The sequence below is a fragment of the Melanerpes formicivorus genome, unplaced genomic scaffold (genome assembly GCF_026170545.1).
Source record: "Melanerpes formicivorus ecotype bairdi unplaced genomic scaffold, bMelFor1.0.p_v2 SCAF_174, whole genome shotgun sequence".
NCBI lineage: Eukaryota > Metazoa > Chordata > Aves > Piciformes > Picidae > Melanerpes > Melanerpes formicivorus.
Genome location: NW_027142526.1, coordinates 56,683 through 82,131, shown reverse-complemented (window position 1 = coordinate 82,131; position 25,449 = coordinate 56,683). Strand labels below are relative to the sequence as shown.

Sequence of the window (25,449 nt, the reverse complement as noted above, 5' to 3'; positions counted from 1 at the left end):
GGAGGCACCAGGCAGAAGAGGGGGAACAGCTCCATCCCCACCTCCTATTGAACAGGTTTTGGGGGGTGGAAGAGTTGGGATGCCTGAAGTGTGGGGGAGAAGTGAAAGTTGTCCTCATGCTCAATGCTTTGTTTTGGTTTTGGTTGGGTGTTTTTGGTCAGGACAGGTTCTTTTCCTTCAGGAAAGCTTTTCACTGGGGACAGATGAAAGCAAGAGAGGGCACATTCAGTCATTTATTTTCTCACAGGCCATGGACAAGAAATGAAGAGTGATTAAACCAACAAACTTCCTTTAATAAATTAATAGCAGCATCACAAAACCCCTGATGTGAAATGGCCCAGAGGAGCTTGGGTAAGTGACAGTTATTCAACCATGCCAGAAACCTCCTCACTGGCTGGCCAGGAGAGAAGGCAGGGGCCAGAAGGCAGTGCCCTTGTCTGTCTGTCTGTCCAGACAAGTGATGCAGGTCAGTATGGGTCCAGCTGAGCATCCACAGTCCAGCTATTGACAGGTCTGGCCTGGAATTTGTTAAAAACATTGATAAAAACTCTGTAAGGTCTCTGTTCAGCTCCCATTATTTACATCCAGACAGAGCAGGCTCCCTGTTTGCCCACCCAACACAACCAGCAAGGGGAGGACCTGGAGGCTCCTAGGCAGAGGTGATGCCTGCCTGTGGCCTTCTGCTGAGCTGGGAGATGCTGTGGACAATGAATCTGTTCCCACCTGACCCTGTTCCCACCTGTGCCAGAAGTTACTCTAGTTCAGCTTATTGCTAAATGCTTTCCAAGCCTGTGGTTGGCTTTTCAAGACGTAGAGAGAGATATATATGTATATATATGTACAGCCTCACACATATACACACACATATACAGCTCTGGCAGAGGAGAGCCAGGAGCCTGGGAGCTGGAGCCAGGGCAGAGCAGGGCAAGGCAGCTGGGAAGGGCCTGGAGAAGAAATCTGATGGAGAGAGAGTGAAGGAGCTGGGGCTGGTTAGTGTGAAAGAGGGGAGGCTGAGGGCAGACCTCCTGGCTGTCTACAGCTCCCTGAAGGGAGGTTGTGGAGAGGCTGCTGCTGGTCTCTGCTCCCAGTAATTAGTGACAGAACAAGAGGGAAGGGCCTCAAGCTGCAGCAGGGCAGGGTTAGGCTGGACAGCAGGAAACATTTCTTCCCATCAGGAGTGGTCAGGGGTTGGAATGTGCTGCCCAGGGAGGTGGTGGAGTCCCCAGGCCTGGCTGTGTTTCAAGGTGGTTTGGATGTGGTGCCTGGGGCTATGGCTCAGGGCTGAGCCTTGCAGGGCAGGGCTCTGGGTTGGGCTTGGTTATCCTGAGGCTCTTTCCCAGCCTGACTGATTCTGTGGTTCTGTGATTTCAGTGAACCAAGGTGAACCAAGGCCTCCAAAGCAATGTGGATCCTTTCTGAGTTTTCTTCACCCTTTGAGGCAGCCAAATCTGGTTCAGTGCAAAGGGCAGTTGCTGAAGGCACAAATTTGTGTCTCTGGCCAGTCCTTTTCCTACTGGTTCCCAGCCCTCTTTGGAGAGGCAGGAGGGTTCCCAAGCACTCCAGCCTGTGGTGGTATCAGCAGAGGGGCACATGGTGTGTATCTGCTGCCTTCTGCACGGGGGAAGGGAGGCTCCACACTGGGACAGCCCTCCTGCCTGCATGGAAGTAGTCCCAGGAAGAGATGAGGAAGAAGGAAGGACTATCAGCTTCAGTCATAGACTCACAGAATTGTCAGGGCTGGAAGGGAGCTCAAGGCTCAGCCAGTCCCAAGCCCCTGCCGTGGGCAGGGACACCTCACACTACAGCAGGCTGCTCACAGCCACCTCCAGCCTGGCTGCAAACACCTCCAGGCAGGAGGCTTCCACCACCTCCCTGGGCAACCTCTGCCAGGCTCTCACCACCCTCATGGGCAACAACTTCTTCCTCACAGCCAATCTCAGTCTCCCCACTTCTAGTTTTGCTCCATTCCCCCTCCCCCCCCCCCAGTCCTATCCCTCCCTGACACCCTCAAAAGTCCCTCCCCAGCTTTCTTGGAGCCCCCTGCAGATCCTGCAAGGCCACCAGAAGGTCTCCTGGGAGCCTTCTCCTCTGCAGCCTGCACAACCCCAACTCTCTCAGGCTGTCTCCAGAGCAGAGCAGCTCCAGCCCTCTTCTCTGGGTGGCCCAATGCATCATGCTGGCAGCCACCCAGCAGCAGATGCAGCCCCTGTGCTGCATTCTGATAGCATCCTCAGAGGCTGCTGCTCACAGTGCAGCACACTCAGACACTCAGCAGGATTTCCCATTTCTTCTGCAAGTCTGGTGGGATGAACACAACCAGCTTAGGGCACAGGCAGTTCCTGTCAGGAAAAGGCAATTTCTCCATGCCCAGAGAAAGCTTTGCTGTTCTGAAGACTTTCACAGACAGCGATGCTCAATGCATCCACTGCAGCATCTGGGTTAGTGAATGAAGATGGCAAACACTTGTAGACAATACTCCACACAAGGAGAACTACATGGAAGGCATCACCCTAGAGGCACAGTGCCAGCCAGACGTGCTGCCTTGAAGGCAGAGGGGAGGATCAGTTCAGATTATCCATGGTGTGCATTAAAAGCAGATTACTTAAGCTGCATTAAATGCTACTATGGGTGCTCTGGTTGAGATGTAAGTGGCATTAATGAGATGTCCTATCATTTACCTGGGGACTCAAATGGGCTGTATCACATTTAACACTTCAATCAGATTAATCTTCCATGTAGACCAGCTCCAGGTCTGCTTCCCTCCTGTCCCTGGCCATTGTTTGCTTTTCACCCTCATCACCAGCTAATTGTTCTGGTCCCATACTATGCCCTCCCCATCCCGAGGCAGAAGAAAGGAGCAGGGGCCTTTGTTTGGGCCTCTCTCCTGTGTGCTTCAGCTCACAGCCCCAGCCAGCACCACCTGCACAGCAGCCCCTGCTCACCACACACAGCAGCAGTTCATCATTGCACTGCAAGTCCCAAAAGGTTGAAAACTAAAAGCAAATGCTAAAGAAGCTAAGGAATAAATAGATGTGAGGACTGAGCCCTTGTTTTTCTCCAGGTCAACCAAAGACCCTGATCATCTGAGCAACCTGTGAAGGCAGTGCCATTCACACTGAGCACAGCTTGCTCCTTCCCAGAGCTGATGCTTAACTGTGAGATCCCAGGAGGGCTTCCCATAAGTCAGAGGCCCTTCCATCTGTAAGGTGGTTGAAGGAGGCCACTGGGGCTTCTCATGCTGCTTCTCCAAGGGTGCAAGTGATCCCAGCCAGGAGCACAAAACCACACCACAACTGAATTCCCCATCTTCCTGAGGGGAGCTGGAGACTCCTGGGGAATTGAAAGCAAACAAGAGGATTGGAGAGGGAGTCAAAATCTAGCTGAGGTCCTTTGGAAAGAAAACAGTAGGATTGGAGTGGGTATGAAGGTCTAGCTGAGATCCCTTGCAAATAACACAAGAGGGCTGGAGAGGGAATCAAATACTAGCAGATGTCCATTGGAAAAGAAACAAGAGGATTGAAGAGAGAATCAAGGTCTAGCTGAGATCCCTTGGAAAGATCACAGGAGGATGGGAGAGGGAATCAAAATCTCAATGAGGTCCCTTGGAATGAAATGAAGAGGACTGGAGAGGGAGTCAAGCTCTAGCAGAGATCCCTTGCAGGGCAAGGTTACCCCAGCTCGCCGGCAAGCCACTGCCCATCCCAGGCCACGTCTGGCTAGGTGCCTGCAGAGCCACCAGGCTGCTGCTGCCTTTCTGCCAGCTTCCTGTGCAGCCCTGCCATGGTGTGGACCAAGGTGAGGATTTAAAGTATATATTTACTGTCAACTTGAGAAAAGAAAGGTCTACTGGCCCAGAAGACTTAGGAGCAGGTATTCTCTAGCTAGCTATTGTCGTGCCACTCTGGACACCAGCAAGTGCCACCTGAGATAAAGATTCAGCATTAGGAGGAGGAGGGTTTTTTTTACTTGTTTGTTTGTTTGTTTGCTTTGCTCATGCACTGGAAGAAGAATTCAAACACTTTTGTTTTTCTTTTGTCCATGACATTAGGCAAAGTAACTGATAGCTCTGATCCAGTAGGAACAGTAAATTATAAAACAGTAAAGTATAGTCAGAGAGAGGATTCTCAGTACTGAACTGGAAGGACAATTCCTTTGGGTTTGGTGGGGGTTTTCCCTTAAGAGAAAAAAAAGACAAGAAAAAAGAAAAAAGGAAAAAGAAAAAAAAAAGAAAAAACAAAAGAGAAAAAAGGGAGGGAAAAGAAAAAAGGAAAAAGGAAAACAGACAAAAGGGGAAAAGAAAAAAAGGAAAAACAGAAAAAAGGGGGAAAAAGAAACACAAGAAAAAAGAAAAGAGAAAAAAAGGGGGAAAGAAGAAAGGAAAAAGGAAAAACAGAAAAAAAAAAAAAAGGGAAAAGTAAAAAGGAAAAAAGAAAAAAGGGGGAAAAAGAAAAAAGGAAATAATGAAAAAGGGGAAAAAAGAAGAAAGGAAATCAGAAAAAAGGGGAAAAAGAAAAAAGAAAAAAGAAAAAAGTGGAAAACAGAAAAAAAGCAAAAGAAGGAAAAAGGGAAAAATAGAAGAAAGGAAAACAGAGAAAAGGGGAAAAGAAAATAGGAAAAAAGAAAGAAGGGGAAAAGAAAATAAAGGATAAAGGGAAAAACCAGAAAAAAGGGAAGAAAAGAAAAAAGGAAAAAAGAAACAAGGGGAAAAAGAAAAAAAAAAAAAGAAAAACAGAAAAAAGGGAAAAAAGAAATAAAAAAGAAAAAAAGAAAGAAAAAGGAAAAAAGGGGAAAAAGAAGAAAGGAAAAAGGAAAAACAGAAAAAAAAAGGAAAAAAGGAAAAAGGGGGAAAAAAGGAAAAAAAAAGGGGGAAAAGGAAAAAAGGAAAAAAAGGAAAAAAGAAGAAAGGAAAACAGGAAAAAATAGGAAAAGAAAAAGAAAAAAAAGGTAAAAAAGAAAAAAGGAAAAAGAAAAAAGGGGGAAAGAAAAAAAAGGAAAAAGGGAAAAACAGAAAAAAGGAGAAAAAAAAAAAAAAAAAAAGGGGAAAAAATGAAAAAAGGGGGAAAAAATGAAAAAAGGAGGAAAAAAAGGGAAACCAGAAATAAGGAAACGAATAAATGAAAGGAAGAGAGAAGCAAGAGGCTTTGTTGAGAGTGCAATATTTACATCGTCCTGGGCCCAACACGTACACGTTTACACCATGCCACCTCATCCGCAGGCAGACCTCAGCCAGGCCACCAGAGCGCCTCCGGCTGCCCGGGGAGGAGCCAGGCTGACAGACAGCTCAGCCCCTCAGGAGCCAGGCTGACAGGCAGCTCAGCCCCTCTGGAGCCAGGCTGACAGGCAGCTCAGCCCCTCAGGAGCCAGGCTCACAGGCAGCTCAGCCCCTCAGGAGCCGGGCTCACAGGTAGCTCAGCCCCTCAGAAGCCGGGCTCACAGGTAGCTCAGTCCCTCTGGAGCCAGGCTCACAGGCAGCTCAGCCTCTCAGGAGCCAGGCTCACAGGCAGCTCAGCCTCTCTGGAGCCAGGCTCACAGGCGGCTCAGCCCCTCTGGAGCCAGGCTCACAGGCGGCTCAGCCCCTCTGGAGCCAGGCTCACAGGCGGCTCAGCCTCTCTGGAGCCAGGCTCACAGGCGGCTCAGCCCCTCTGGAGCCAGGCTCACAGGTAGCTCAGCCCCTCTGGAGCCAGGCTCACAGGCAGCTCACCCCCTCTGGAGCCAGGCTCACAGGCAGCTCAGCCCCTCTGGAGCCAGGCTCACAGGTAGCTCAGCCCCTCTGGAGCCAGTCTGACAGACAGCTCAGCCCCTCTGGAGCCAGGCTCACAGGCAGCTCAGCCCCTCTGGATCCAGTCTGACAGACAGCTCAGCCCCTCTGGAGCCAGGCTCACAGGCAGCTCAGCCCCTCTGGATCCAGGCTCACAGGCAGCTCAGCCCCTCTGGAGCCAGGCTCACAGGCAGCTCAGCCCCTCTGGAGCCGGGCTCACAGGCAGCTCAGCCTCTCTGGAGCCAGGCTGACTGGCAGCTCACCCCCTCTGGAGCCAGGCTCACAGGCGGCTCAGCCCCTCTGGAGCAGGGCTCACAGGCAGCTCAGCCTCTCTGGAGCCAGGCTGACTGGCAGCTCACCCCCTCTGGAGCCAGGCTCACAGGCGGCTCAGCCCCTCTGGAGCAGGGCTCACAGGCAGCTCAGCCTCTCTGGAGCCAGGCTGACTGGCAGCTCACCCCCTCTGGAGCCAGGCTCACACGCAGCTCACCCTCTCGCTCACAACATTGCAGCTGTTTATAGAGAGCTCGGAGGTCCCTGGCCGCAGCTCCAGCCCCTCCTCGGCCTCCTCCAGCTCCACGCTGTTGAACTCGTTGCCGTTGCGGTAGCTGGTGAGGGTCAGGTCCTTGCCGCACAGGGCCGTGGAGGCCACGTTCAGGCACTGGTTGTGCCTGGGGGCGGCTCTGTGGGCGCCGCGGTAGTGGCAGCGGATGTAGCTGGAGAAAGCCCTGCGGTAGGTCTTGTTGAAGAGGGTGTAGACCAAAGGGTTCACCCCCGAGCACACGTACCCCACCCACACAAAGACGTCCAGCAGCTCCCCCAGCAGGTCCCTGTCGCAGGCCTCCTTGCAGAGCACGGACATGACGTTGGTGATGAAGAAGGGGCACCACATGACGAGGAAGAGGAAGAAGACGATGCCCAGGACCTTGGAGGCCCTGCGCTCGTTGTTGATGGACTGCATGGTCCCCTTGCGGAAGAGCACGGCCTCCCTGCTGGCCGGGGAGTTCAGGTGCGAGGCTCCCTCGTGGTTCTGCAGCATGGAGACGTGCTCGGGGTTGTTCTCCTTCTTGAGGCAGTTGACGCTGCTCCTCCTCTGCTTGGACACCTCCCCGCACAGGAACACCGACGCCTGCCTCTGCAGCACCTGCACCGTCAGGCAGTAGGTGATCACCATGATGATGAGGGGGATGAAGAAGGCCATGAAGGAGCCGATGAGGACGAAGTTCTCGTCGTTGAGGACACAGGTCCCGTTGACAAACACCCTGGAGTCATCCTGCAAACCAATAACCGGAATGGGCATAGATATTCCTAGAAGAAGGAGACCAGAAAAGAAAGGGTTACCTGCATGGCTGGGGGCCCCAAAGGGGGAGCAGGGCTGCTGCAGGTCCGGCATGCAATCGCCCTGCTGACCAAAGCTGCCAGAGAGAAGGTACTGCTCCCAGCTGGAAGGGATCAGCCTCACCCAACAGCACTCCTGAGAGAGCAGCTCCAGGATGTGAGCAACAACTGAGAGAGCAGCTCCATGACATGAGCAACTCCTGAGAGAGCAGCTCCAGGACGTGAGCAACAAGTGAGAGAGCAACTCCAGGACGTGAGCAACAACTGAGAGAGCAGCTCCAGGATGTGAGCAACAAGTGAGAGAGCAACTCCAGGATGTGAGCAACTGAGGGAGCAGCTCCAGGATGTGAGCAACAAGTGAGAGAGCAACTCCAGGATGTGAGCAACAAGTGAGAGAGCAACTCCAGGATGTGAGCAACTCCTGAGAGAGCAGCTCCAGGACGTGAGCAACAAGTGAGAGAGCAACTCCAGGATGTGAGCAACAAGAGAGAGAGCAACTCCAGGATGTGAGCAACTGAGGGAGCAGCTCCAGGATGTGAGCAACAAGTGAGAGAGCAACTCCAGGATGTGAGCAACAAGTGAGAGAGCAACTCCAGGATGTGAGCAACAAGTGAGAGAGCAACTCCAGGATGTGAGCAACTCCTGAGAGAGCAGCTCCAGGACGTGAGCAACAAGTGAGAGAGCAACTCCAGGATGTGAGCAACAAGTGAGAGAGCAACTCCAGGATGTGAGCAACTCCTGAGAGAGCAGCTCCAGGACGTGAGCAACAAGTGAGAGAGCAACTCCAGGATGTGAGCAACAAGTGAGAGAGCAACTCCAGGATGTGAGCAACTCCTGAGAGAGCAGCTCCAGGACGTGAGCAACAAGTGAGAGAGCAACTCCAGGATGTGAGCAACAAGTGAGAGAGCAGCTCCAGGACGTGAGCAACAAGTGAGAGAGCAGCTCCAGGATGTGAGCAACTCCTGAGGGAGCAGCTCCAGGACGTGAGCAACTGAGGGAGCAGCTCCAGGACGTGAGCAACAAGTGAGAGAGCAACTCCAGGATGTGAGCAACTCCTGAGAGAGCAGCTCCAGGACGTGAACAAAAAGTGAGAGAGCAACTCCAGGATGTGAGCAACAAGTGAGAGAGCAACTCCAGGATGTGAGCAACAAGTGAGAGAGCAACTCCAGGGCGTGAGCGACTCCTGAGGGAGCAGCTCCAGGACGTGAGCAACTGAGGGAGCAGCTCCAGGACGTGAGCAACAAGTGAGAGAGCAACTCCAGGATGTGAGCAACAACTGAGGGAGCAGCTCCAGGATGTGAACAATTCCTGAGAGAGCAGCTCCAGGACATAACTCCTGAGAGAGCAGCTGAGAGATGCCACTTGTCACTGGCCTCCTTTTGGACACTGAGACGTTGATTGCAGCTGAGTGCAGCCATCCAGCCAATGCCTTATCCAGCCAATGCGTTATCCAGCCACTGGCTCCTGCCTTTGTGGCCCCTTCTCAGCTATCTCAGTGCAAGCAGAGGGTGGTCTCTGCAAGTTCTGCTGCCCAGGAACGTCCCCACAAGCAGTGTGAAACTGAGAGGGAGCCCAGAGACAGCCTTGCTCCATTTCTTGGAGGAGCCAGTGAGACAGCTAGATGGGAAGTCTGCAGCACGCAGCCACCTGATTCCTACCCCCTGACTTGAATCCAGGGCTGAAAAGCTGAACAGCAGGCTACAGGAGAGCAGAAAAAGACACAACTAAAATGGGAATCAGATTGAGATGAGAGGCTGAAATCAGAAGCCCAGCTCCAAGCCCTCCAGCTGAAAGGGAGGAAGACTTAAATGACTCAATTATAGTAATAACAACTGGAGCACAGCTGCCAGCTTCTCCTCAGCTCAACACAGGCTACCCAGCCTCAGGAAGCACAGCATCTGCCAAAGCTCTTCTGCCCTGGAGGCACAGCACTTTTTCTAGTCATGGACTTCATGGCACAGAAGAGATTAAGAACGAGGATGAGCAGAGGGCTGGAGCACCTCTGCTGTGAGGACAGACTGAAGGAGTTGGGGCTGTTCAGTCTGCAGAAGAGAAGGCTCCCAGGTGACCTCATTGTGGCCTTCCAGGATCTGAAGGGGGCTACAGGAAGGCTGGGGAGGGACTGCTCAGGATCTCAGGGAGTGACAGGACTAGGGGGAATGGAATGAAGCTGGAGGTGGGGAGATTCAGGCTGGAGGGGAGGAGGAAGTTCTTCCCCATAAGAGTGGTGAAGCCCTGGAATGGGTTGTCCAGGGAGGTGGTTGAGGCCCCAGCCCTGGAGGTGCTTAAGGCCAGGCTGGATGAGGCTGTGGCCAGGCTGATCTAGTGTGGGCTGTCCCTGCCCATGGCAGGGGGGTTGGAACTAGCTGATCCTTGTGGTCCCTTCCAACCCTGACTGATTCTATGATACTATGATTCTATGTTTCCCATTGCAGCACTGCCAGCAGCTGTGCTGATGGCACCAAACTGGGAGCTGTGGCTGACACAGAAGGGTTGTGCTGCCATTCAGCCAGAGCTGGACAGGCTGAGAGCTGGGCAGGGAGATACTGAATTAAATTCAACAAGGGCAAGGGGAGAGTCCTGCACCTGGGAAAGAACAACCCCATGGAGCAGGAGAGGCTGGGGTCTGACCTGTTGGAGAGCAGTGAAGGGGGAAAGGATCTGGGGGTCCTGGAGGTTGACCATGAGCCAGCAATGAGCTCTGGCGGCCAAGGAGGCCAAGGGCAGCCTGGGGTGGATCAGAAGGGCTGTGGTCAGTAGGTCAGAGAGGTTCTCCTCCCCCTCTGCTCTGCCCTGCTGAGGCCACAGCTGGAATCTTGTGTCCAGTTCTGGGCCCCTCAGGCTGTGTTCTGTGTGAGCTGCCCTGGGTGACCCTGCCCTGGCAGGGGCTTGGACTGGGTGATCTCTGGAGGTCCCTTCCAGCCCCTGGCATGCTGTGACTCTGTGATTCCACAGAGTTCTGGAGAATACATCTGCAGCTTGTCACTAACATCAAACTGCCGTTCAGCAGTAACCTTGAGAAAGGATTGCTTCTGGAAAGTGATAATTACAAATGTCTGCTGCCATTGTGTGTCCTCATGCAAGTGACAGTTCCAGGATTCACATCATCTTCATGGCCCTTCTCTGGGCCTGCTCCAGCAGTTCCATGTTCCTCTTGTGCACCCAGCTCTGGGGCCCCAGCACAAGAAGGACCTGGAGCTGCTGGAGAGGCTCCAGAGGAGGCCACCAAGAAGAGCAGAGGCTGCAGAACCTCCCCTGTGGGGCCAGGCTGGGAGAGTTGGGGCTGTGCAGCCTGGAGAAGAGAAGGCTCCAGGGAGACCTCAGAGCAGCCTGCCAGGACCTGAAGGGCTCCAGGAGAGCTGGGGAGGGACTTGTGACAAGGGCTGGGAGTGCCAGGCTGAGGAACAATGGCTTTGAGCTGGGAGAGGAGAGATTGAGCCTGGAGATGAGGAAGAAATTGTTGAGAGTGAGGCTGGGGAGACTCTGGCACAGGCTGCCCAGGGAGGCTGTGGCTGCCTCCTGCCTGGAGGTGTTGAAGGCCAGGCTGGATGAGGCCTTGAGCAGCCTGTGCTGGTGGGAGGGGTCCCTGCCCATGGCAGGGGGCTGGAGCTGGATGAGCTCTAAGGTCCCTTCCAACCCAAAGCATTCTATGACTCTGTGGCTCTAGGATTTGGTTTCCTTCCCCTCTAGAGGCTGATGTTTATCCAGCACCCTTGGCAATGCTGCTGCCTCCTTTCTGATCTGCTGAGCTATTGCCCTGCCTGTGCCAAAGCTCTGGATCTGCAATAGCCTTCACCCCATCAAGTCATTGACTCTTTATCATCAGAGACATCTCTTTAATGCCTTGGCTCCACCAACCCACAGGCACTGGGGCAGTGTTGGGAGAAGGACACAAAGAACTCTGAATGAGATCAGTGGCATCCCCCTGGGGTCCTATCTGCATGGAAGGGTTTGTGCTTTAGAGCTCCCCATAGCACAGTCTGTGCAATAAATCCCAGCAAGTGGCAGTCCTGCAGCAGCCCTCCTCGACTTTATGTTCCTGCTTTAGCCCAGGGAAATCAAATCAGGATTGGAGATATCTTCACTGTACATTTGGGGAGAATAACCTAGTTCTGGGACAGGAGGAATGTACAAATCAAGAGCACTGATGGCAGCTTCAAACTGCCTGAGTGTGAGAGACCTCAGCTCTGCTAATGAGCAGAGAGGAGGGAGCTGCTGCTCTGGGGGTGTCCCTGACCTCCCTCCTAACAAAGTGGAGATTTCAAACAGAAAGCACAGGAGAGAGGCTGCACCAGGCCTTTGATTGCTCTTGTCTCCCATCCAGGCAAATCCCCTCATTAACCTCAGCAGCAAGAAGGATGCTGCTGGAGGAGCTGCCAGCACACATTCATTCAGCTGACAGCAAGCCTGCAGCACTGCTGAGTGGGCAGCCTTGCTCTCAGGGGCAGCCCGTGGCTCCACCTCTCACTTCTGCTCTCTAACTCCTTCTTCAGTAAGAGATTTATGCCTGAGCCACCCCACATCCCAGCCCTAGAGGGAACCAAATCTGTCACACAGTATCATAGTGTCACAGTAACACCAAGGCTGGAAGAGACCTCCAGGATCATTGAGTCCAACCTGTCACCACAGACCTCATGGCTAGACCATGGCACCAAGTGCCACATCCAATCCCCTCTTGAACACCTCCAGGCATGGGGACTCCACCACCTCCCTGGGCAGCACATCCCAATGGCTAACAACTCTCTCAGTGAAGAACTTTCTCCTCACCTCGAGTCTAAACCTCCCCTGGCACAGCTTGAGACTGTGTCCTCTTGTTCTGCTGCTTGCCTGGGAGAAGAGACCAACCCCCACCGGGCTACAACCTCCCTGCAGGGAGTTGTACACAGCAATAAGGTCTCCCCTGAGCCTCCTCTTCTCCAGGCTAAACAAGAGACATGGCAGGTTTGTAGGGATGGACCTAAGGGGAGATCTTGCTTGTGACAGTGCATTCTATTGATGATCTATTCCATTCTATTCTATCTTCCTTTGCAGTCTAATAGCTTCTCTTTCTTTTTACCATTCTCATGGGGTTGGGTTTGTCTAATATCTTGTGAGGGGTTTTAGTTATTTGTTTGTTTAATAGCTTCTTTTTTCCTCTCTAATATCTTCTTATCCTGGTTGAGAGCTTCTTATGCTGTTTAAGATCTTCTTTTCCTGTTTAAGTGCTGCCTCTTCTGGTTTTATGTTTTGTTTAATAGCTTCTTGTTTTCTGTTCAAGATCTTCCTTTTCTGTTTAGTATTTTTGCTTAATATCCTCCTTTTCTGTCCAATATCTTCTTTTTATGTCTAAGGTCTTCTTATCCTCATATCATAGTATCACAGTATCAGTCAGGGTTGGGAGGGACCACAAGGATCACCTAGTTCCAACCCCCCTGCCATGGGCAGGGACACCCCACACTAGATCAGGCTGCCCAGAGCCTCATCCAGCCTGGGCTTAAACACCTCCAGGGACAGGGCCCCAACCACCTCCCTGCACAACCCATTCCAGGGCTTCACCACTCTCATGGGGAAGAACTTCCTCCTCACCTCCAGCCTCAATCTCCCCACCTCCAGCTTCATTCCATTCCCCCTAGTCCTATCACTCCCTGAGATCCTGAGCAGTCCCTCCCCAGCCTTCCTGGAGCCCCCTTCAGATCCTGGAAGGCCACAATTAGGTCACCTGGGAGCCTTCTCTTCTGCAGACTGAACAGCCCCAACTCCTTCAGTCTGTCCTCATAGGAGAGGTGCTCCAGCCCTCTGATCATCCTTGTGGCCCTTCTCTGGACACCTTCCAGCACCTCCACATCCCTCTTGTAATAGGGGCTCCAGAACTGGACACAGTACTCCAGGTGGGGTCTCACCAGGGCTGAGTAGAAGGGGAGGATCACCTCCCTCGACCTGCTGGCCACACTTCTCCTGATGCAGCCCAGGATCTGATTGGCTTTGCGGGCTGCAAGTGCACATTGAGAGCTCCTGGTGAGCTTCTCCTCCCCCAGCACCCCCAAGTCTCTCTCCTCAGGGCTGCTTTCCAGCCAGTCCCTGCCCAGCCTGGATTTGTGCCTGGGATTGCCTCCACCCAGCTGCAGGACCCTGCCCTTGCTCTTGTTGAACCTCCTGAGGTTGGCTTGTGCCCACCTCTCCAGCCTGTCCAGGTCCCTCTGGATGGATCCCTTCCCTCCAGCCTGTCTGCTGCACCACACAGCTTGGTGTCATCAGCAACCTTGCTGAGGGTGCACTCAATGCCACTGTCCATGGCACCCACAGAGATGTTGAACAAGACAGGTCCCAGGACTGATCCCTGAGGGACTCTGCTTGTCCCTGGCCTCCACCGGGACATGGAGCCATTGATCCTGTTTAAGATCTTCTTTTCCTGTTTCAATCTTCTGTGTCAGATTAATGTTTCTGTCACTCAATAGCCTCTTTTTCTTTGCAGTCCCTTCTTCCTCTGCTCAAGAGTTGCTTTTTTCCTGGTTAATATTAATTTTTTAATATCTTCTTGTTCTGTTTCAGATCTTTTTCCCCTTTTTTTTAATATCCTCTTTCCCTGTTTCATCTCTGCTGTTCTTTGGCAAAATCCCAGGAGGCTGACAGAGGTTACTGGGAAGATGAAGTCTTTGGTGGTGATTCCCACTAAGAGAGGAAGCAATTTCCATCCTTTCTCACCACATTCTCATGCAAGAGAGATTTCACTGCCTCCAGGGACAAGAATCTCACTAAGGAAAGCAGAGGCTTGCCTGAGGGTTTACTCTGTCCCTCCACGTGTGGGATTCCCAGGGCTGAGCACGGGAAGGGTCACATTCTGCTGCCTGGCACTGCTGAGGGCTACCTCCTTGATTCACCAAGGGATACAAAGTCCCCTGCGGCCCAGGGCAAGGGCTCAAGTGACTCCTGTGGGCTTTGGACCTCTCTACCATCCTATGGCCTTTGTACACAATAAATCCCCTAGAAAACAGAGGAAAAGCTGACAGCTGGGTGCCAAGCAAGGCTGGGGGGAGACTGCTCTGGCAAGAACTCATCTGCAGTGCTGTGCTCAGCTCTGGAGCCCTCCATGCAGGAAGGACCTGGAGCTGATGGAAAGGGTCCAGAGGAGAGCCATGAAAATGCTCAGAGGGCTGGAGAGCCTCTGCTGTGGGGACAGGCTGAGGGAGCTGGGGGTCTTCAGCCTGGAGAGGAGAAGGCTCCAGGGAGACCTAATAGCAACGTTCCAGTCCCTGCAGGGGCTCCAAGCAGGCTGCAGAGGGACTGTTCCCAAAGGCCTGCAGGGACAGCCCCAGGGGCAATGGTTTGAGATGAGAGCAGAGCAGATTGAGCTTGGATGTGAGGAACAAGTTCTGCAGCAGGAGGCTGCTGGAACACTGCAGCAGGCTGCCCAGGGAGATGGTTGAGGCTCCATCCCTGGAGATACTCCAGGTCAGGCTTGGTGGGGCTCTGGGCAACCTGCTCCAGTGGAGGATGTCCCTGCTGAGTGCAGGGGGTTGGGCTGGGTGAGCTCTGGAGCTCCCTTCTATGATTCTGTGATTCTATGACTGGTGGCTGTGGTGGGGTTGGGTTGATGGTTGGACTCGATGACCTCAGAGGTCTTTTCCAGCCAATACAATTCTATGATTCTGTGATTCTAAGCCTACAGCTGCCCCAGAAGCAGTCTGCACTGGGAACCAAAGAATGTTGCTCTCCATGTTGTGTGTTTAAACCCTTATCTTTAGCCTCCTAGTCATTATGATACAAAACACACATGGGTTACAGCTTGGAGAGATATTCACCTGGGGGTTGGCAGCTGTGGTCCTGTGACAGAAGGAGAGGACACAGTCTCAAGCTGTGCCAGGGGAGATTTGGGCTGGAGGTGAGGAAGAAATTAATCACAGCAAGAGAGACTGGCCATGGGAATGTGCTGCCCAGGGAGGTGGTGGAGTCCCCATCCCTGGAGGTGTTTAGGAAGAGCCTGGAGGAGGCCCTTGGTGCCATGGTTTAGTTGATCAGATGGTGCTGGGTGAGAGGTTGGACTGGATGAGCTCTGAGGTCTTTTCCAACCTGGTTAATTCTGTGTTCTCTGGTAGCCATGCAGCTGGCATGAAAGTCAGTTAGAGGCAATCAGAGCTGGAAACTAAATCAAATCTGTTTGTTTTCTCAACCCAAGTGCCTGGTGAAGTGCTTGTACATGTGTCTGACAACAGCTAACACACAGTGAGGAGCAAATCCCAGCAGGCAGCAGCCTCCTGACTTGCACTGAGGAAGAGAAGGTAGCAGCTTCAGGAAGCAAAGCTCTTCAGATCAGAGGCACAGGGAAGGATGTGGGCCTCTGAAGTGATCAGAGGCAGGAGCATTCCACATCTTCCCCTTCTGTCAGCAGCCTGTTGCATTTCATGTTCTAACTCAACAGCAATGCACCCTCAGGGCAGGATCAGCTCTGGTTCTGTTCTGATGAAACAGCAGCAGCAGCCTTGAGTTGGTTGAAGGGGGTGAACTGTGCAGGATCTCCCTGCCTGCAAGGAGCAGAGCTGCAAACAGAGGAGGGTGAGCAGTGGCTGAGCCTGGGCAAGCTTCACTTCAGCCTTGGGAGAGCACTGCACAGCCTGAGCCCAGCCTGTTCAGCCTGGAGAAGAGAAGGCTCCAGGCAGACCTCAGAGCAGCCTGCCAGGACCTGAAGGGCTCCAGGAGAGCTGGGGAGGGACTTGTGACAAGGGCTGGGAGTGCCAGGATGAGGACAATGGCTTTGAGCTGGGAGAGGAGAGATTGAGCCTGGAGATGAGGAAGAAATTGTTGAGAGTGAGGCTGGGGAGACTCTGGCACAGGCTGCCCAGGGAGGCTGTGGCTGCCTCCTGCCTGGAGGTGTTGAAGGCCAGGCTGGATGAGGCCTTGAGCAGCCTGTGCTGGTGGGAGGGGTCCCTGCCAGGGGTTGGAACTGGATGAGCTTTGAGGCCCCTTCCAAGCCAAACCATCCTGTGATTCTATGACTCTGATGGCAAAATCAAGGCAACCCAGGCTACCATGCCTGGAATCCCCAGGGAGTTCCCTTGTTAGGAGTTCATCTTGTATTCATCTGCTCTGATCTTCCTCCCCTTGAAAATTCTTCCCCATGTGCCATCAACATCCCTCTCAGGAGTCATGGCACAGGCCCTCAGGCAAAAGAATGGCTTCAGAAAACCATAACCTTGTGGCCAACCTAAATGAATGGAGTCCCCAGCTCAGGAGGGACAGGGATCTGCTGCAGAGAGGCCAAGGGAGGCTCCAGGGATGCTGAAGGGACTGCAGCAGTGCCTGGGGAGGAGAGGCTGAGAGCCCTGGGGCTGTTCAGTCTGGAGAGGAGAAGGCTGAGAGGGATCTGATCAATGCCTATCAATAGCTGAGGGCTGGGGGTCAGGAGGAAGGGGTCAGGGACAGGGACAGGGACAGGGACAGGGACAGGCTCTGCTCAGCTGCACCCTGGGATAGGCCAAGGGGCAGGGGATGGAAACTGCAGCACAGGAGGTTCCACCTGAACATGAGGAGGAACTTCTGCACTGTGAGGCTCCCAGAGGCCTGGAGCAGGCTGCCCAGAGAGGTTGTGGAGTCTCCTGCTCTGGAGCCTTCCCAGCCCTGTCTGGATGTGTTCCTGTGTGACCTGTGCTGGATTCTCTGCTCCTGCTCTGGCAGAGGGTTGGCCTGGAAGCTCTCCAGAGGTCACTTCCACCCCCTAATATCCTGTGAGCCTGTGAATGGGAAATGAAGGCAGAAAAAGTCTTAGTGTGATGCTCTTGGCCACACAGCAAAGGTTTCTGTCTCACCCACAGGCCTGAAAAGAGTTCATGAGCACAGAGCTGCTGTGCTGCTCCACCAGAAGCAGGCATTAGCCTGGCTGGCAATGCCAGCTGCACCTTGGTGCTCACTTAGGGCCAGATGATCAGGATGGCCTTCAGGGCACCACCTCTGGCTACAGAAAGCATCAGGGACTCATGAGAGAAGAATTATCATAGAATCATCAGGGGTGTAGGGACCTCAAGGCTCAGCCAGTCCCAAGCCCCTGCCATGGGCAGGGACACCTCACACCACAGCAGGTTGCTCACAGCCACCTCCAGCCTGGCTGCAAACACCTCCAGGCAGGAGGCTTCCACCACCTCCCTGGGCAGCCTGTGCCAGGCTCTCACCACCCTCATGGGCAACAACTTCTTCCTCACATCCAATCTCAATCTCCCCACTTCTAGTTCTGCTCCATTCCCCCCAGTCCTATCCCTCCCTGACACCCTCAAAAGTCCCTCCCCAGCTTTCTTGGAGCCCCCTGCAGATCCTGCAAGGCCACCAGAAGGTCTCCTGGGAGCCTTCTCCTCTCCAGCCTGCACAAGCCCAACTCTCTCAGGCTGTCTCCAGAGCAGAGCAGCTCCAGCCCTCTGCTCCTCCTCGTGGCCCTGCTCTGGACACCTTCCAGCCCCTCCAGAGCCTTCCTGGCACAGAGGCTCCAGAGCTGGCCCCAGAGCTCCAGCTGTGGTCTCAGCAGAGTGGAGCAGAGGGGCAGAATCCCCTCCCTGGCCCTGCTGGCCACACTTCTCTTGCTGCAGCCCAGGCTCTGCTTGGCTCTCTGGGCTGCAAGTGCTCCCTGCAGGCTCCTGCTGAGCTTCTCCTCCCCCAGCACCCCCAAGGCCTTTTCTCCAGGGCTGCTCTCCAGCCAGTCCCTGCCCAGCCTGTGTCAGTGCCTGGGATTGCCCTGCCCCAGCTGCAGGACCTTGCCCTTGGTCTTCTTGAACCTCCTGAGGTTGTCCTGGGCCCAGCTCTGCAGCCTCTTCCAAAGGCTTTTAGCTTTTAGCCTTTTTTTCCCCATGAAATGTGCCCAAAGGTTTGTTGAAGCCTGCCCAGAAATTGCTGGGGCTGTGCTCCTGTCCCAGAGCTCCAGCTCTCAGGAACAACTTCTGCCCTGCATCAGGCAGAGGGTGCTGAGGGTCAAACAGACCTCATCCAGCCAGCACAGCATGGGAGCAAGCAAATGCCTTGTGAGGTATTCCCTGATCCCAGAGACACAGCTCTGGCTTGGGAAGCACCCCAACCCCCCCCAGACATGCTGGAGAACCCCGAGGGAGGCTGTGTGAACACCTCCAGCCTCCCCATGCCAACCTCTCTGTAGCCTGTAAGGAGGCTACAGTTCCTTTCAGTCTCAGTGGTGCCATTCCAAGCATGTTCCTCAAACTAAGAGTCACTTCCCCTGGGATTATCCTCAGTGAGGCAGGGCAAGGCTTGACTGGTACCTGGAGACTCTGCAAAGGCAGCATGCTTGGGATCCATGGAGCTGCTCAGCCTGGGTGAGGGAGGAACACCCAGGGCTGAAGGAAAAAGCTGTTAGACAAAAGATCAGAGAATCAGAACATGGGAGGGGCTGGAAGGGACCTCTGGAGCCACTCAGTTCAAGCCCCTGCCAGAGCAGGGTCAGCCAGGGCAGGGCACTCAGAACACATCCAGGGGGGTTGGAAAGGCTCCAGAGCAGGAGACTCCACAGCCTCTCTGGGCAGCCTGCTCCAGGGCTCAGCAGCCTCACACCTAAGAAGTTTCTCCTCATGTTGAGGTAGAACTTCCTGGGTTCCAGCTTGTACCCCTTGATCCTTGTCCTATCACTGAGCACCACCAAAAAGGGCCTGGCCCCTTCCTCCTGACCCTCAGCCCTCAGCTATTGAGAGACATTGATCAGATCCCTCTCAGCCTTCTCCTCTCCAGACTAAACAGCCCCAGGGCTCTCAGTCTCTCTTCACAGGGCAGATGCTCAAGTCCCCTAAGCATCCTCCTGGCTCTCCCTTGGACTCTCTGCAGCAGGTCTCTGTCTCTCTGGACCTGGGGAGCCCAGCACTGGGCACAGGATTGCAGCTGTGGTCTCAGCAGGGCAGAGCAGAGGGGCAGCAGAACCTCCCCAGCCCTGCTCCACACTTCTCTTGCTGCCCCTCAGGACCCCATTGGCTCTCTTGGCCCCCAGGGCACATGGCTGCCCCATGCAGAACTTGCTGCCCACCAGCACTCCAAGGTCTTTCTCCATGGAGCTGCTTCCCAGCAGGACAACCCCCAGCCTGCCCTGGTGCCTGGGCTGTTCCTCCCCAAAACCACTTAATGAGAGGAGCATTTACAGACTCATAGCTTGCCCCACACTGGAAGGGACCTGCAAGGCTCATCTTGTCCAGTCCCCCAGGCCTGCAGGTGAGGTCTCCCCAGAGCAGAGCAGAGGGGCAGGATCCTCTCTCCAGCTCTGGCCACACTGCTTTGGGTGCAGCCCAGGCTGCCCTTGGCCTTCTGTGCAGCCAGTGCCCAGTGCTGGCTCCTGCCCAGCTTCTCCCCCCCAGCACCCCCAAGGCCTTCTCTGCAGGGCTGCTCTCAATCTCTCCACCCCCAGCCTGGGTTGATAATGAGGATTGTTTCATTCTCAACTGTGTGGCTATTTCTGTTGCCTACATTTCTGTCCCCAGCCTCAGCACAGTCCTCTCTCTCACAGAACTCCTCCTCACAAGCCCACCCAGAACTTTCCAGCCCCCACTTTTTCCCTCCAGCTGAACACAAGACCCTCTTGCTCAGGTTACATTTGCTACAGCACAGGACAAGTGGCTGTGGTGTCCTTGAATGTGGAACAAAGAGGACTTTGGAGGAGACCCAACCACAAAGCAATTGTCAGCAGCCAGGAGGGCTCTGCTATGCTCCTCATTAAAAGCCTAATCACAGGTTTAGGCTTCTGCAACCTGCCAAGTCCAGAGCTGGATGAGCAAAGACTCTCTGTGCTGTGCTTTGCTGTCAGGGATATGGAAAGCAAAAGCTGCTAAATTAAGATCAATGACATGCTCTGGGATTGTTTTGCTTCCCATTTTCTGTCCTGATTTAGAGCTGAGTTCAGGAGGCTTTGCATGGGATGCAGTTAAAAGTTTCTTCAGTGCCCCTGCTCCATCCTGACCAGAAATAACAAACTCCTGAGGGGAGGATTCATTCACTTCACCTCTTTCATCCCCTTGACAATGCCTTGGATTTCATCAGGCCCTTCCAAGTGGCTGGTGGGGCAGAGCTGTAAGACAGCTGCAAGCCAGGAGTGTTCTGCTTCACTTCATGTCCAGGTTACTCCTGCCTCTGTCACATCTCTAAATTGAGTTATGAAGCAAAAATGGTGATGCTAAACCAAGCTGGATGCCACAGAAGCACAGAATCAGAGCTACAGAAGTACAGAAGCACAGAACACATCCTGTTGGAAGAGACCTCCAAGCTCATCAAGTCCAACCCCGGGCCCAACTCCCCTGGGGCAACTTGAGGCCATTTCCTCTCATCCTGATACTAGGGAGCTGTAGAGAGCAATGGGGGCTCCCCTCAGCCTCCTCCTCTCCAGGCTGAACACTCCCAGTTCACAGAATCACAGAACACATCCACTTGGAAGAGGCCTCCAAGCTCACCCAGCCCAGCCCTGACCCCAGCCCTGCAGGCTCAGCACCAAACCCTGTCCCTGAGCACCAGCTCCATGCTGCTCGGGCAGCTAGCTGAGGTCACCCTGGGCTGTACTCCCTGGGGGAAGGGCAGCAGGCCTGTGGCACAGCAGGGAACTGGTTTCCAAGAGAGAGCTGTATTCTGTGCATGAGGAGAGAAATGATCTTTTCCCATTGTTTGATTTTTGGCCTTTTTTCCACAGGGTTTTCCACTGACAAACTTCTGCCCTGCAGCAGCCAGACATCCAACAGCCTCTTCCAACTGCTGGGTCAGGAACGAGCCAGGAGAGCTGCAGGCCCCTGAGCCATGCTGCTCAGGGAACCATGAAGCAATGTCTGGTGGAGAAGATCTTTAGGATCACCAAGGCCAAGCATTTGCTAGCTCTACCAAGCCTGGTGCTAAACCATGTCGCCCAGCACCACACCTCTGCCTCTCTGATGGGATGGGGATTCAACCATCACAGAACCACAGAATGGGTTGGGTTGGAAGGGACCTCAAAGCTCATCCAGCTCCAGCCCCCTGCCATGGGCAGGGACCCCTCCCACCAGCACAGGCTGCTCAAGGCCTCATCCAGCCTGGCCTTCAACACCTCCAGGCAGGAGGCAGCCACAGCCTCCCTGGGCAGCCTGTGCCAGAGTCTCCCCAGCCTCACTCTCAACAATTTCTTCCTCATCTCCAGGCTCAATCTCCCCTCTCCCAGCTCAAAGCCATTGTTCCTCATCCTGGCACTCCCAGCCCTTGTCACAAGTCCCTCCCCAGCTCTCCTGGAGCCCTTCAGGTCCTGGACCATGGGGATGGGGATTTTCCTTGCAGTACAGCACTGCACAGCACTTGATGAATGTTGAATGTTAAACCTTTGTAAGACTGCAGTTCCCAGGCTGTAAAAGGCAATGCAGCAGAGGGCAGTGGCCCTGCAGGGGCTGCCCTGCCTAGATGTCCTTTTTGCAAGGCATATAGAAAAGTTTTCTCACACAGCTTCACAGGCTGCACTGGCTTGGAAGGGAACCTCCGAGGTCAGCTGATCCAACCCCCTGCAGGCAGCAGGGACAGCTCCAGCCAGAGCAGGCTGCACAGGGACACAGCCAGGCTGAGCTTGGATGGCTCCAGGCATGGAGCCTCAAGCACCTCCCTGGGCAGCCTGTGCCAGTGTCTCACCACCCTCCCTCTGCAGAGCTTCCTCCTGATGGCCAACCTACCTCTGCCCTGCTCCACTTTCAAGCCATTGCCCTTCAACCTATGCCTACAGACCCTTCTGAGCAGCTCTGAGGTCTCCCTGGAGCCTTCTCTTCTCCAGGCTGAACAACCCCAGCTCTCCCAGGAGAGGTTCTCCATCCCTCTCTCCATCACCTTTGTGGCCTCCTTTGGGCTTGCTCCAGCAGTTCAATGCCCCTCACATGTTAGGGCCCCCACAGCTGGCCCCAGCCCTGCAGGTGAGGTCTCCCCAGAGCAGAGCAGAGGGGCAGGATCCTCTCTCCAGCTCTGGCCACACTGCTTTGGGTGCAGCCCAGGCTGCCCTTGGCCTTCTGTGCTGCCAGTGCCCAGTGCTGGCTCCTGCCCAGCTTCTCCCCGCCCAGCACCCCCAAGGCCTTCTCTGCAGGGCTGCTCTCAATCTCTCCACCCCCAGCCTGGTCTGATTCTGAGGACTGCTCTGTCCCAGGGGCAGGACCTTGCCCTTTGCCTCACTGAACCTCACAGTGCTCCACAGCCCTTTCTGATGCCGTTTGCTCAGCAGCTTTATGGCACCCTCTGTCGGCATTACTGCTGGTATTGGCATGTTGCTATGTCCCACAGCAGTGAGCTCTGAGCTCTGAGAGGGGTGGCAGCCTGTCAGACGCCTCCTTGGTGAGGTCACAGACCGAGCCCCAGCCAAAGCCTTCTGCTTCCCAGCAAGGATTTGTTACACCGCAGGCCAGTCAGGGGAGAGGCAGTTTGAGCATCCTCTTGAACGAGTCAGACCCTCACTGAGCAAAAGGGGAGGGAGAGCAGCCTCCCTGAGCCAGAGGGAAGATGCTGGGGCTGTTGGCTTACCTATGGATATGGTCCAGACGGCAGCGATCTTCATGATGGCCTTGGTGCGGGAGTTGAAGCGGCTGTGCTCTATGGGGTTGCGGATTGCTACGTACCGGTCAAGAGAGATGGCACACAGGTGCATGATAGAGGCAGTGGAAAAGAGCACATCTAGGGAAATCCAGATAGGGCACAACTGGTTAGGCAAAGGCCAAGCATAATCTGAAACATAGAGAGAAAAGAAATGAAAGGAAAAAAAAGAAAGAAAGGGAAAAACCAAGAGAAAGAAAAGGGAAGGAGGCAGGGGGGAGGCCAGGGGGCCAGAGAGCCTGGGGGGGCCAGGAAGCCTAGGGAGGGATGAGGAGCTCTAGAGAGGGCTGAAGAGCTCTAGGGAGGGCTGAGGAGCTCCAGGGAGGGCTGAAATGTGTGGTGTCACACTATCACAGTATCACCAAGGTTGGAAGAGAGCTCAAAGCTCATCGAGTCCAAGCTGTCACCACAGACCTCATGGCTAGACCATGGCACCAAGTGCCACATCCAATCCCCTCTTGAACACCTCCAGGGATGGGAACTCCACCACCTCCCTGGGCAGCACATCCCAATGGCTAACAACTCCCTCAGTGAAGAACTTTCTCCTCACCTCCAGCCTAAACCTCCCCTGGTGCAGCCTGAGACTGTGTCCTCTTGTTCTGGTGCTGCTTGCCTGGGAAAAGAGACCAACCCCCACCTGGCTACAACCTCCCTTCAGGGAGCTGTAGAGAGCAATAAGGTCTGCCCTGAGCCTCCTCTTCTCCAGGCTAAGCAACCCCAGCTCCCTCAGCCTCTCCTCACAGGGCTGTGCTCCAGACCCCTCCCCAGCCTGGTTGCCCTTCTCTGGACACCTTCAAGGGCACATTCAGGAGTGAGGCAGTCACAGGACAGGAGGTGTTGGAAGGGACCTCTGGAGCAGGGTCACCCAGGGCAGGTCCCACAGGAGTGCACCCAGCTGGGCTCTGAAAGCCTGCACAGAAGGAGACTCCACAGCTCTCTGGGCAGCCTGCTCCAGGGCTCCAGCACCTTCACACCAAAGAAGTTTCTGCTCAGTTTGTGTCCATTGCTCCTTGTCCTGTCACAGGACAGCACTGAGCAGAGCCTGGGCCCTGCCCCTTGCCCCCCACCCCTCAGACATTATAACCATTGATCAGATCCCTCCCAGCCTTCTCCTCTGCAGGCTAAACATCCCCAGGCCTCTCAGCCTCTCCTCACCAGACAGATGTGCCATCATCCTCAGAGCCTCCATTGGATGCTCTCTAGTCTATCCCTGTCCCTCCTGATCTGGGGAGCCCAGAACTGGACACAGTCCTCCAGATGTGTCTTCATGAGGACAGAGTAGAGGGGCAGGAGGACCTGCTGGCCACACTCTCAATGCAGCCCAGCACTTCTCAGCTGCTGCCTGCTGAAGAGAAAGGCAGCAGACAGTTTTCTGCCCAGTCTGTCAGCTACCTGAACAGCACTGCTTCCCCTGAGCCCCTCCCCAGGCAGTGTGCCTTACAGCAGAGGGCTGCTTGCCTCCTGCACAGCAGCTGGGATGGAGTGGCTGCAATGTGCAAGCACTGAGCTCTGTAGGCAGCCTGGGCTGCATCCAAAGCAGTGTGGCCAACATGGAGTGAGGGATCCTGCCCCCCTGCTCTGCTCTGGGCAGACCTCACCTGGAGTACTGCATCCAGGTCTGGAACCCCCAACCCAGGAAGGTCCTGATGGAGAGGGTCCAGGGCAGAGCAGGAAAATGCTCAGGGGGTTGGAGCAGCTCTGCTCTGGGGACAGGCTGAGGGAGCTGGGGCTGTTCAGCCTGGAGAGGAGAAGGCTCCAGGCAGACCTCAGAGCAGCCTGCCAGGACCTGAATGGGCTCCAAGAAGGCTGCAGGGGGACTGTTCCCAAAGGCCTGCAGGGACAGCCCCAGGGGCAATGGTTTGAGATGAGAGCAGAGCAGATTGAGATTGGATGTGAGGAACAAGTTCTGCCCAGGAGGCTGCTGGAACACTGCAGCAGGCTGCCCAGGGAGGTGGTTGAGGCTCCATCCCTGGAGCTGTTGCAGGTGAGGCTGGAGAGGGCTCTGGGTGACCTGCTCCAGTGGAGGATGTCCCTGCTGGGTGCAGGGGGTTGGGCTGGATGCCCTCTGGAGCTCCCTTCCAGCCCAGCCCAGGCTGTGATTCCATGGAACTACTCTGAGCTGTGGCAGGGCAGCCCAGGAGCCCTTCAGCAGGAGCAGAGCAGGAGGAGGTGGACACAGTAGCTCACTCTAGCAGGGCATAACCCACAGAAGAAGTGCTAAGTGCCTCGTGAAACCTCCAGCTGTGGGCAGAGAAACCATTTATTGCAGCAAGTGTGCACTGCTGCTGCTGGGTGGACTGTGAGAGACCTGAGATCCACTGCAGAGGCCCTGACCCACGGGAGCTGAGCAAAGCCCTTCCTGGCTGCAGCTGCAGCACTCTGGGGGCAGCTCTGCTGCACAGGACTTGGGCTTGGGTCAGTTATGACTCAGGCCCTTTATGAGGCTCACAAATCAAATTCTGTGCCTCCTGCTCTTGTTCACACCTTGCAGTAGCTTAGCACAGCACTGACACTGACCTGCAGTTGAGCTCACAGCTCCAGCTCTGCACATCTCTGATGTGCTGATGTGGGCAGAGTACAGAACTAAACAGGTTGGAAAGGACCTCAGAGATCATCCAGTCCAACCTACCCCCCAGCACCATCTGATCAACCAAACCATGGCACCAAGGGCCTCAGCCAGGCTCTTCCTAAACACCTCCAGGGATGGGGACTCCACCACCTCCCTGGGCAGCACATTCTCATGGCCAATCTCTCTTGCTGTGATTAATTTCTTCCTCACCTCCAGCCCAAACCTCCCCTGGCACAGCTTGAGACTGTGTCCTCTTGTTCTGCTGCTG

General features: G+C 54.6%; 1 protein-coding gene across 1 annotated transcript in view; it reads right to left on the bottom strand.

Moving 5' to 3' along the window:
* Nucleotides 1-6,122: 6,122 nt before the first annotated feature.
* LOC137457365 (5-hydroxytryptamine receptor 2A-like) overlaps nt 6,123-25,449 on the bottom strand; it is a 64,169-nt gene continuing 44,842 nt past the window's right edge. Inside the window, exons 2-3 of the mRNA XM_068169257.1 lie at nt 22,544-22,744; nt 6,123-7,063 (exon numbers count right to left, since the gene is read on the bottom strand). Of these exons, the coding sequence (XP_068025358.1) occupies nt 6,231-7,063; nt 22,544-22,744 (1,034 nt within the window). The 3' untranslated portion in view covers nt 6,123-6,230. The remainder of the gene's footprint in view (nt 7,064-22,543; nt 22,745-25,449) is intronic.